Source organism: Dermacentor albipictus, chromosome 8 (assembly GCF_038994185.2).
Source record: "Dermacentor albipictus isolate Rhodes 1998 colony chromosome 8, USDA_Dalb.pri_finalv2, whole genome shotgun sequence".
Lineage (NCBI taxonomy): Eukaryota > Metazoa > Arthropoda > Arachnida > Ixodida > Ixodidae > Dermacentor > Dermacentor albipictus.
In genome coordinates, this window is record NC_091828.1 from 67,662,725 (window position 1) to 67,675,569 (window position 12,845).

The 12,845-nt window shown below is 42.2% G+C and overlaps 1 protein-coding gene across 2 annotated transcripts in view; it reads left to right on the plus strand.

Moving 5' to 3' along the window:
- The window catches only part of Pect (phosphoethanolamine cytidylyltransferase), a 37,381-nt gene extending 24,937 nt beyond the window's left edge, over positions 1 to 12,444 (plus strand). For both annotated transcript variants that reach the window (XM_065447438.2, XM_065447439.2), the window contains 7 exons: positions 443 to 535; positions 1,535 to 1,580; positions 1,886 to 1,962; positions 5,028 to 5,105; positions 7,739 to 7,804; positions 8,531 to 8,596; positions 9,756 to 12,444. In XM_065447438.2, the coding sequence (XP_065303510.1) occupies positions 443 to 535; positions 1,535 to 1,580; positions 1,886 to 1,962; positions 5,028 to 5,105; positions 7,739 to 7,804; positions 8,531 to 8,596; positions 9,756 to 9,959 (630 nt within the window). In that variant the 3' untranslated portion in view covers positions 9,960 to 12,444. The remainder of the gene's footprint in view (positions 1 to 442; positions 536 to 1,534; positions 1,581 to 1,885; positions 1,963 to 5,027; positions 5,106 to 7,738; positions 7,805 to 8,530; positions 8,597 to 9,755) is intronic.
- The last annotated feature ends 401 nt before the right edge of the window (positions 12,445 to 12,845 follow it).

Genomic DNA, 12,845 nt, shown 5'->3' on the forward strand with positions numbered 1-12,845 from the left:
AAACATTAAAGGAAGCCTGCATTTGTAACTTGTCCACATTTTTAATTGCATTAACTTCTACACAGGGAACAACCTCGCGAGAACATTAGCCTTGGCCGGGAAAACGGAGAAAGCTTGCCGATAGCTGTGACATGTGCAGGAAAGATAGCCAGGTGACACTGTACTATACTGTATGGTTTGTCATGACTCTGCTAGGACTTGTAGCTTCATTGCAAGTACAAATTGTTTAGCTGTGTGATTCAACTCGCTACTATTGTAAGCGCGCAAACATCATACAAAGAGCTGTGGCACTGCTAACCAAACAATTAAAGACCGGGAGAACTTTCACAGGCTGCTTGGGTGCTTTGTTGGTGTTCACGTGTGGGTGTGTTCTGCCTGTCTCTCTGTTGTTGTCCGTGTCTCGACAGGCGTCCTGTTGCGTTCTCTCTCCCTCTGTTCCTAGGACTCCACGACGCACAGCCCGTGGACCGGAATCTCCCAGTTTCTGCCGACGACGCAAAAGATCATACAGTTTGCCGAGGGCAAAGAGCCAAAGGTATAAGCATGCAAAGGCACTTGCAGCTTTTTAAATACAGTCTACTTGCATTAAGTTGCCTCAGTTAGCTCTACTTTTGGCTTAATTTGGAGGCACTCGAAAGTCCCGGCGAGAAACCATACGTTGGGAGGGGGAGGCTAAAAAGGAGCACTAATTTAATTCGAACGTGAAAGCAAGTCGCTTCGATTAATTTGACCCCCACCGGCGCCTGCGTCAGGTGCGCAGCTGTTACCAAGAAGCTTGAAAACACGAGAAATTACAGCAGACGGTGCTGCTGATTCTCTAGACGATGACAGTGATGACAGCAACCTGTCCTGCAGTGATGACGACTCCTTGCACTATTCACTGGGGGGTGCCTCTTGCAGATTTTGTCAGTGCTGACAATAGTGTTAAGGTCCATGTGTCACCAGTAGCAGCCGACTTATATAGTTATTGTAATACTGTGTTGGAGTAGTCTGTCAATGCCAACAGTCTATTTAAAGGAATAGCTAAATCCATTGATTTTGCTGCTGTTTGTTAATCTGACCTTTTGTATAATTTGACCAAAACTGGTGGTCCTGCAAGGGTCGGATTAACAGGAGTCGACTGTATAAAAACAAGATTTGGACCCCTTGAAGGGTTAAAAGCTTTACTCCCTGTAGGATTGAATTTGTCCCGCAACAGTAACTGTCATCAGTCTTGCATGCATTTTCTTTAGCCAACTCTTAAAGATGGAGCAAGCCCATCTGTGGCAGCAAGGAAATAGCCTCTTAAGAGACTGCTGTGTACTCGCATATCTCGTTTGTTCCTGACCTAAATTAGCCTTTTTTTAGGGGGCAATCAACCATTCTTTTCAGTGTTTTTGATAGCTACATGCAGTTTATGTAATCCACTGATGTGGTTGAGATTAATTACCTTTTTTCGTGTGTGTCGCTTCAGTGCAGAGATGTCCCTCCCTGAAGTAGAATAATGACGCATTGTGCCTCTCGATGACCTTTTTCATATGTTCCTTTATTCCAGAGCACAGATCGCATTGTTTACGTGGCAGGAGCCTTTGACCTTTTTCGTATCCTTTCAGCATTTCTGTTAAGCACTCAGTTTCATCAAAAGTTGGGACATGCTTGTCACCATGTCAGTATAAGTGACAACGTTGATGACGGGTATATATTGCATTGCTCAGTGGGCGTTGCTCCTTTCCCGGTGCTTGGGCTGTATCTAGTTTGATGTTGTAATTGTCCAGCTCCTTTAGTTAGCATGATGTGCTAACTAAAGGAAACTTCAGACGCATCTTTTACGCATGAATGGAGCCTTTTACTATTGTAAATGGCCTTGAAGTTTCTGCACAGCCTTGACATACGTTGCTTGCTCAAGATGTCGGCTACTTGGATTTCTTGGAGAAGGCAAAAGGCGAAGGCGACTATCTCATCGTTGGGCTCCACACAGACCCTGTAAGTATCGCTTTGTCATATGCGTGCTGTTGGCCTTGAAATTGCGCAGGTGCCTAAATCTAACAGTCTTCATGGGGAAGGCTTTTTGCTGGCATTGTGCTTTCTTTCATCTGCTTATCACTTTAGTGACTCAATTCATACAGGCAATTGCCACAAAATTTTTGACTGCACGAAAGCCTTGTTTCAGATAGTGCAGGTATAGAGCAGCCTCTGTGCAAGATTTTTCATTTGAAAAGGTGCAAATGCGTCGCAAAAAACTAGCAAAAAGGAGGAACTTTTGATACCAAAACTGTTTAGCTTGCCCATGGCAAGCTAAAAGAATGTTGAAGGTAAAGTGCTAAGATTTATGTCATATCGGCCAACTGGCAGATGCACACATAATCTGTTTAGGTGATATTTAAAGGCTGGTAGTGTGAAAATGACACTACATTTGCGAGCCTTGCAGCTTTGCCAAGGCTGCTTCAATAGTATGCACTGCTCATTTGTAACCAGTGCAGCCAAAGTGACATTGGCCTTTGATGGGTCGGGCATTGTATCCATAAATTCATTGCTAACGTGATGCATCATTTAGAATTCAGCTTCTGCTTTCATGGAATGGGCAGTGGTTTCTCATTGTGCAGAAACAACTAAGTGAGCTTCAGGTGTTGAAATTTTGTAAGATCAGTAAGTGAATGCATACTATTGCAAGCCTTTCATTCTTTTTAAAGCTGCTCATGCAAAAGTTGATCTACTACTGCAAGGCTTTTTGGCGATTCAGAAATGCAAGAAGTTAACATTTGCTCGAAGAATTGTCCAGTGTTTGAACAAATATGGAAAGTAAATGAAAGAAGTCTTTTAGTGAATCTTGCTGCAAGTTGTGGGTTTCCTCGGAATTCACTTTGACCAAATTGGTTGAACCAAGATTTCGATCAATCTAGGATGAGGAATATGTCCAACTTGACAACTCTTATTGGTCAGTAGTTGACTACAATTTATGAAGTGTAGATGAGACATGTTATGTCATGAGGCTTATTTGCATAAACAGGACTTTTGGAGACCTGCTGCTCTGTTCGTGAGCCTACAATCAAGTGTGCAGTGACCAGGGTGCCTTAGAAAATGGAGATACATTCATTTAAATTTTTTGTGCGGTTGTCGCAGAAATGGAACAAATACCTTTGCATGCAGGTCTTAGTGCGCAGATAAGGTTCTAGTGCTAGTTTGGTTTCAGATTGGCCCAGTGATACCTGCATTTGCATGGTTCTGAGGAAACATTCTGCGCGTCACCGTTCAGGGTGTCTACCAACCGGGAAAACAGGGAATTCTCAGGGATATTGAATAGTTTGGAAATACTTGGGGAAAACTCTGGGAATTTGTGCCTCTATCAGGGAAAATTAGATGTCATTTTATTGAAAGGGAAGGAAAGTCACACTTATGCGGGCCCAAGTAACAGAGGAATCGTAACGAATAGTCTTTGATGCCGTGTCGTCGGCTGGAGGGGTTGCCAGTGTACAGTCAACGGCATGTTTTGCGGACGCCCGATTTTTGAGACATACCCGACAATTCGGACGGTTTCGCGGTACCACTACGTACCGCATAGAGTCAATTGTGTAAGAACGGCTGAAATTTTGGACGCAAGAATCCTCCGCCGTCCGATTTTCTGGACTTTCTGCCGTGACCGCAGGTTTAAAACGGCATTAGTCAAAGCCACTACCGGCGCTCTGGCATGCAGATCCGCTGTCAGCTGTAGCCACCACTGCGGCAGCGCTTGGCAAATTTCTTCGACGTTCGCTATTAAGCTTCTTGCCTTTCATTGCGGTGTTTTTTCATTGAAAGAGTTCGCCGCTGTCAGCAATGACACCGACTTGGCTTCGAAGCTCGGAAAGCACGGCACGTTGCATAATGCCGGTTCCCGAAAGGCAGCTTTTCCTCAGCACAGAAATGTTACGAGGTGAGGCATGCATTAAGTATTGCGGTGAAGCTTAACAAGCTTCACCGCAATACGCCGCAATAAAGCTTCTAACGTGCCTGTGGCGATTTGAGCCCTTAAAGGCAGTAAAAGACATGCATTAATTTTTTTCGGACTGCCTGTTTTTTCGGACGTTTTCACGGCCCCTAGGGAGTCCGAAAAATCGTACATTGACTGTACAATTGGCTAATAGGTTGCTTTAAATGGTCCGTGGCGCGAACGCGCAGCGGAAAGAACACGAGAACAGAAAATACCTACTTATGCATTGAGGAATGAATGGAAAAGGAAGCGTGCTGCCACTTCTTTGAAGAAGCTTGAGCTCAAAAAACATGTTGGTCGATGGTGAGATGCAGCTGTCCCTCATCCAAACTAAAATAAACTTTTTAAAGCAGTGAATGCAGCACTGAGGTGCTGTGCACAGGCTAGAGTATGTCAAGACAGTTGAGGTTGACTTTCCAGCTGTTCAGTGAGACTCACTTGCAACAAAGTTCGGGCCTCATACCAATGAGCTTGGTATCAGTTGATAGAAATAGTTCATATCCAAAATATTTGCTTCTGTATGCTCTGTACGCATCTCTTTTTATTCGTATTTGAAAATGTTCTACTTGATTTGCAATGGGTTTTGCCATTTTTTTCGAAGATATTTGATTCGCTGTGCATTTTACTTACCCCTCCTTTCTGTTTCTTTTTAAATAAAATAAGCACCACTACTTACTAGTCAAACTTATGAAGTCATTTTTTAAAATTTTTAACATGTTTGCTTAAGAGTGACAGCATCGGGCGACATGGTGTCAGCCCGTGTTGACATAAAACAAAATTCTGTGTCACTCAGGGAAGTTTGCTAATGCACTCAGGGAAAAACCTAGAAAACTCGGGGAATTTGGCAATGTCAACTTGGTAGACACCCTGCTTTATAATTGTGCTGTTAGCTGTTAGAGAAGAACATGTGCCCAAAATGAAACAACACGCATGCCCTTCTCTTCATTACCTGTACTGTGAGGACACCAGTCAATTGTGTATCTGCAAGAAGCGATTCTACATATCAAAATGCTGATGTGGCTGTTCAGTGATTCGGTTTGCGTGGGAAACACTAGGCATGCAATCCTTCCATCTTGCACAGGTGGTGAACAGGTACAAAGGTTACAACTACCCCATCATGAACCTCCACGAGCGTGTTCTGAGCGTCTTGGCTTGCAAGGTATGTGGAAATGCGAACACCTTAACTTCCTTGGTATTTTTTTTTGCAACTATATAACTAGGGGCATGTGAATATAACAATTTTCGAGTACATATTGAATACGAATACTCGGCATTGAATATCGAATCGAATGTTGAACAATGATATGCACGTGCATTTATTAGCAGGTTGGTTCATTTTAACATGTTGAAACAGTGCAATTACATTGTCATTGGTAAACAAATTAAACTGTTTAGCCGTAGTACTAAAATATTGTGTATTTGGCTCATGCTAGCTTGGAAAATTGAATATTTCTGCTGGTTTTCTGTTCTCGCCAACCTGTGCCTTGTTACACCGCAGAAATTTCCCATGAACTCATAGGCATTTGACCCTGTACCAGTCGTCACTCATCTTGTTTGATGTCAAGCAATAAGCTCACGACTTGGGGTGGAACCTGCAAAAGAGTGCACCCTCGCTGTTCGCAAGGGGTATGGGCTTTTGAGGAGCTGGCTTTCCTGCAAAGCTTATGCTTCCAGTGGCTAAGCATGTTTTACAGGCGAAATTTCGCCAGCAGTATGGAATTTTCGCAAATTCAGCCCAACATAGGACACATTTTCTTAGATTAGACATAAATAAAGGCTAAGAATCATGTTTTCTCCCGCACAGCTAGCAATATATTCGATGTTCCGAATATTTGTATCCAATCGAATATTCAAACATTTTCGAATACCTAGTTTTCGAATCAAATATGAATATTAAAAATATAATATTCAATAATATTCGAAACTTTCGAATATTTGCACACTCCTAATTATAACCCTTTATGGACGGATGCCGTCACTGTAAAAACGTCTTTTTTTCTTTCTTAGTTTGGGTATTGAGCATGGAGTACCTGGCCAGATGTCTTTGGCCAACATTGAATGACAGGCAGCAAGCACCATTCGTTGTATTAGAGCAGGCGCACAGGATTGGGAAGAACAAATATGGCGTGCCACTCGCCTTCTTTTGAAAGCACGGTCAGAGGAAAAAGAGCAATGCCAGATCTCTGGTTGTGGTGGTTTCGCATAGTTGCAGATGCAATGCGATGTACACCTCTGTTTCACATGTGGACAAGAACTGGGCCGGAATAACTTAAAACTATTCCAGTCTGTTTTGAATCTGCCATTAGCTCCTTTGTGATAGGTCAAAATGACTCCGGCCATTTTGATTTATCACGGAAGGCTAATGGTGTATTTGGAAAAAAAAATATACAGATTGTAATAGTTGTACTTTATTTCGGCCTCTTCTGCTCAAGTTCCCTACGAAGCCATAGGTGGCTTGAGGCAAACCTTGCTTCCCGTGTTTGGCCTGGTGTTGTCCATCTATTGCTCAAAAAGTTTCTGTAAAGTATTTTTTCTTTTCGTTGAATATCTTTATTCTCGGCGTAATTTTAACATTTCAGTGAAAAATAAGTGCTTCTTTTTGGCACTTTTATGTAAGCTTCTTTAAAGGGTTAGCTGGCCTATTTCTGTCCAAAATAAAAAATTTAAGTGCCAAGGATACATGGGAAGTGTGCATTACACCTAAGTGGTGCTACTGCAGTCACAAATGCTGTAAGACAGAGTGATTGCTGTGCTTTTCCTGGCTTTAATGTTGCTTGTGTTCAGTGCGGTCATAGTTACCAGAACAAGTGAACCTTTGGCATACTTGGTTTTTGTTGTGTCACATACACAGGTGTGAGCATTCACGTGTAGAAACAAAACTTGGGATTCATGGTAGGCCACGAAAGTTTCTTTTGTAGGTGTCTATTATAAATGCAAATTTATTTGCACATATAAAATGCAACTTTTCAGAGGGTGCAAAAGAAAGGAAGAAAGTTTTAAATTTTTTCTTGTGATTTGAGGTTCAAGTGGAGGATTTCAAGTGGTTTCTGTTTAATAAAGTAGTCCTTTGTTTTCAAAGTCTCCTTCACGAGTGGCTTCCTGAGGTTACTTAGTTCCCTAGCGAGTGCAACTGAAATTGGATGAGTACATAATCATGCTAATTTTTATTATTATGCAAGCTGCGCAAATAACTTGCAAACTTCATTGAATATGTGCAGGTTGAGGCAGATAGGGAGGAAGAGGAGTAAATGGGCCCTATTTTTTTCTCTAACTACCCGTCTCCTTTCTCGCACTACCTTCTCTGGCTCAGCTTCATTCGTAGCCACTAGGCCTTCCTGATGATTGGTCAGAACCAGTGCCTTGTCATGTGCTGCTTGACGCCTATGAGACCTATGAGGCATGGCGCACTTTGTCAGGTTACCAATCTCATTTATCTGTATATCGTGAAAGGTCAGAGGCCATGAAGCTAGTTTGCGACACTCCTCGCGCAGTCTAAGCATGCCATTGCCCCCCACCCATACCTCCAAGTACTGCGACGGCTGCAAGAAAGCCCCTAGAATTTAGGGACTTCGCGACTTCTTTTGCACAAGGTTTAACACAGCTTCTCCAGCTCAGGTGTTCCTATAGGACATTCACTTACATTCATATGGAGTCATTGGGCAGTTGTTCGGTTGCGGTAGCTGCAAAAGAGTGTGTAGTTTGGTTCCAGTGCTTTGCAAATGGCTCCGAATAAAAGGAATGATGTTGATGTTGATTGTACTCAAGTGGTTTGCTCTTTGTCTTTGATTTCAGTATGTCAATGAAGTGGTCATAGGAGCTCCTTACTCTGTCACTACAGACCTCATGGAGCATTTCCGTGTAAGTTGCTGATATATTGGATGATCAGACTGATCAAAACTAATGAGATATAGTGTTTATGTGTTCGGTGAAAAAAAACTAGTTCGATTTCTGACTCAAAACAGGCTTTAGAGAACAGTGTGCCATTGCTTTAGCCAGTGCATTTTCTGTAAAAATTTTTATATTTGGCTCATGACTTCAGCAAGCCTATATTCATTGTTATTATTAAATACTCAAGGCTTTTGGTCCTCGATGCGAAAGGCCTTGCAACCTCTGTCATTATAAACCTGTTTAGTGTCTAATGTACAGTATATATAATCTCTCAGTTGAAATTTGCACATTTTTTTAACTGCATCTTGGCTTTTGTTGTTCAGCATGTTTCAAGCAATCACAGTTGACATGTCACAATTTTTTATTCAGCATTATTTGACAGAAGGCCTTTTCAATGCCATCTAGGAAAACGTACTCCACAATTTCACATTGATCAAAGCTTTTTTTATTAAGAAAGCCACTCAGTCTGCAAATGCATAATTCGTACCCTAGTAACTGTGATGATGTCCGGCTGAATCGAGTGTGGAAAAAAAAACTTACCAGAAACAATAATTCTAGACGACGTCTATACTGATGTAGACATCTCTAGACAAAGCAAACTTATGCACAGCTTTTTATTAATTTCGTTTCTTGGTCGCTTTGCAATGTACAATTTCAAGTTTGCTGTTGAGACATTAAGTGCAAATTCTTCTTTAGGTTCATGTGGTGTGCCATGGTAAGACTCCAATCATGCAAGATGTGGATGGCCGTGACCCCTATGCTGTGAGTATCATAAGTGTAGCTTGAATTTTTTACATACCTTTTTATTGAAGTACCACTTATCTTTGCCCATGTTCTCCAACTTTTTTTCTTCCTAAAGCGTGCATCAGAATGATGTTTTGATGAGAGATTCTTGAAGCAAGCAGAGTGAGAAAACTTAACATGGAGGGAAGAAATACAGACATGGCACTGAATATTTATCAGCTCAGATTTTTTTTCACTCAAATAACAAAAACATATTGAAGCAAACACATGACAAGAAATGCAAAGACAACAGTAAAAGAGAACAAAATACCATTTGATGGTGTTCATCGAGGTACTCTCACAGAGGCATGCAATGCAGTAGATGGTCTATCAACACACATTTCACTCTATCTATTGACAAAAAACACTTGTTCACTCTCATGTGCCCCCTTCTCTTTGTACCTAGAAAGCATTCCAGTATCAGAGAACACTTGGATGCAACCGCATTCTCTACAATGCAAAGATTAGCCTAAGTGTGTGAGCTGCAGGTGGCTATATGTTGTCTGATGCTTGCTGCTATTACATGATGGCCAACAGTTTGATGTTCCTAATATAAATAATTCTTTCAGTATTACTTTCACTAAAGGTTTTGTTTAAATAGTAACAGTGTTTTTGCAGGGCCTTTTCATTGTATAATTGCTACCCTTTAAAGATGTGTGCGACAAAGAAAGTACTATCAGACAAATGGTAAGGAGATGTGGTAGGAAATCACATTATCACATGATTACATGAAATGCATGTGAAACTGCAGCACAACCAGTTACGAAACTAAACATACTGTATGGCAAGGAAGTGAAAGTTGCTGAGCATTCATTACTGCTTTGCCTCCCACGAACTCAAAGTAACGAGATGTGCCTGAGAAGTGCTCCCTTGGTATTTCTTCTTGATTCACTTTTCTTTATGTGCAGAAAGTGCTGTAGCCCTATTACTGTACATCATGAGACTTGATTAAATTCTATTTGTTTATAACCTGTCCGCTGAGTGCCTGATCCCAGCAATAGTTGGGACATGGCCTTGTGCAAATGATTGGTGAAGAGCAAGAGAATCCAAAATGAGAAAGATCATTACATACCGTCCCTGACTTATCTAGTGTTCATGCCTCTTGAACGAACCCCTGAGTGCCTTCTTTGGTCAACAGGAGCCCAAGCGTGTTGGCAAGTTCAAGATACTGGACAGCAAGAACAAGCTCACAACGCATGACCTGGTGCAGCGCATCATACGGAACCGGCTGCAGTATGAGACTCGCAACTATGAGAAAGAACGCAAGGAAATGGCTGTCTATGATGCTTGGCTCCTGAGTCAGCAAAACAACCATGTGGGGAACAACAACATCGGCGAGTAAGGACTTGGAAAAACGTGTTACACAGCAGACAGACACACTACTCTCGAAGAGGAGAGAAAGCCGATGCAAAGCTGAATGCTTGCAGGCTTTGTGTCACAACTTTGGCGCCATCTGGTGCAGCAAAATGGGCACCAGTGTTAATATAGTGGGGAAGACCCTGTTTTAGAGAACCTGGAGAGTGCAGCCATCATCTGAAAGTGCGATATGCCTGTGTGTTTGTCGTCTGCTAGCTGTAAATAGCAAAAGACATTGTGCTGGCAGCATGTTTGTTATCTGCTACCTGTAAACAGCTCCAGCAAGCCTCGCACTGCGCTTGGGGAACACCTTATGCATATGTTAAACTAAAGCCATGGTTCCCGCTCTGCCGCCAGTTCCCTCCGTGGCCAAATATCAGTGCGTGAAGCAGAAGACATTTATTGATCATGCACTATGCCCATTTTTGGGTTTGTTATTTTTGTATAAGTCATTGCCACTAACTGGGAGTCACTATCACGCAAAGAAGAAAAAAAAAATACACCATTTGCTTTTGTCCAGTTGTAAAACACTGAAAGAAAATTGTTGGGCACCTCGAAGAGTACTTGTTGCTGCTGACTTGCTTTTTTTTTCTCAATTCGAGGAGGGTGTATGCAAGAGTGAGCTTATAAGGATTGCTTGCAAAAACATGTTATGTTTCAGCTACGAGCACAACTTGCCTAGAGACCATACACTCTAATTTGGTCACAAAAGGTCACAGAGGGCACAATCAGTTTTCAGCGGCCATTTCTTTCCAGAAGTAGGCTGTTTGTAAGCATGCACATTACAGAGCAGACGAAAAAATGCAGAGTCGCAGCCACTGCACTTTGGCATGCCCTATGGCTTTGTTCATTGCACCGTGAAATAAGCTTTATTAGTACTGAGGCAGAATGAGGGCTTTGTTGCAAATAGCTTCAGCTCCCACATCTCTTTTACCTGCAAAGGTTAAACAAGGTGTCGTGGATTTGGCACGCTTTCACATTGCGTAAAGCAACGGAAGCCCCGGGGACAGGTGTCTTGCTTGGAAGCTGTATCACGTACTTGCTTGTGCAAGCCATCACTGTTATGCATATTGTCCGAGGGCGTGTTGTTATATATTACCTTCAAAAAGCATAGATAAGCAGGTTCAAGTGCTGAAGGAAAGCTGGACTAGTCTTGTCCTGCAGCGTCAAGCAGCATTTTGGACATATGTCACATGTGTACCTGCACCTCTTTGTTTTTTTTCTTGTACATAGAAAACGCCATCCTGTAAACTGTGCGATTCCCTGAGCAGCCCTTCCCAAGTTCATGTTTCAAAGCTCGAAGCTTTCGGCTTTCTTTTCAACACAGGCTGTCTGTATGCTCATCAACCAGCGTCATTTTGACAGAGTGAGCATTGGCTGTGTTTCATTGCTAGCGCTTGCTACATTCTCCCCAACGCTGCGTCAATTTTACGGATGCCATCATCGTGCACTGCTTTCTGAATTGGAGCCTGCTTACTGTTTAATTGTTGTGTGTGGTGCCACACATTGCGTTTTCTGTGGGAACAATTTGACTTGGAAGTATCCATGCATCGTGAGATTTTTTGTTACACACACACACTGCCGTCGTACATTAACAGTTGACGCATATTCAGTGCAGGCCTCGAAAATGGGACTCTGGACCTCTCTACAAAAATTTTATACTGTCCGTTACATCACGACTAATCTGATCTTCCAAACCTGAATGCCTTGTGTACCTGTGGCATCAGCTTAGGAGTGTGACCGAATTTTTCTGAAAAATTATTTTCACAGTGCTTGCACATGGCTGTGTATTTTTTCCAATCGTCCCGCCATGTCAATTGTTGAATGTGTCATCCTAGTGATCTGAAATGCATGCGGAAATATGACAGGGTACAGGGACATGCAGATTGCATTTAACTTGTACTTTGCCCTTTCTTCACTTTCTGATGACTAGCACAAGATGGCTTGAGTTTCTTCTAATTCACAAAAAATCTAAGCAGCGGCTGTATGGTCTTTTCCACTCTAGCAACGCCCAGGCCCGTGTTTGTTGTTCCAGTATCTCATCAGCTAGCTGCCAAAGACCAATTCGTAGAGCACCTTTAGTTGTTATATTTTTTTGTGCGCTGAGTGGTTCAGACATTAGCGTCGCTAGTCATTGGAAAGACAACTTGCAGTATGTTTTGCAGTGGTTGTTTGTGTGATCAGAAGATTGCCTTATTTACATGGGTGCGTCTATAGGATGCATGTGGGTGTGAAAGGTGAAACTTTTCATGCTCTTGCGTGCACCTTTTTGTTTTTGGCTTCTGTACTTGTAATATATTTATTTCTCCATGTCAAGTTTTAATGTTGTTAGAGCATGAAGTGACCTGATTGGTCGTTCTATGCGGGCATTTTAAAAAGCTATTTTAGAAGGTTTCGCTACCTGCACTCCCGCAATATTTTGAGCCAATACAGGTGCCATTAATAAAATACGGGCTTCTGTTGTGCAAAAATGTGTGTCATTATTGTCTGCGGGGTACTTGGACAACATTGTTGCATTGAACTGCTGCCACCAAAGGCTGTCAGCACAGGTCTTTTGGTATCATTGTCATTGGCATGCTCAGAATTCTACAAGCACATCAATGTGTATGTCAGCATGTGCAAAAGGGAGAAGAAGATCCTAATACTGTAATGTGAAGGAAATAGTACTGCTATATAAAAACAGAGCAAGATTGAGAGCAGGCAAACACAGCTCAGACAATGTTTTGCTCCATCTTGAATTCAAACATGGAAGCACCACCTGAACACTGTGAAACAGGAATGAGTGATATCGCACTGTGACAGTGGAGTCGCATGCTGGCATGTGGCATTGAATGAACTTGTAGTATGTTTTGCATAGAGGGCCACTGCTCGT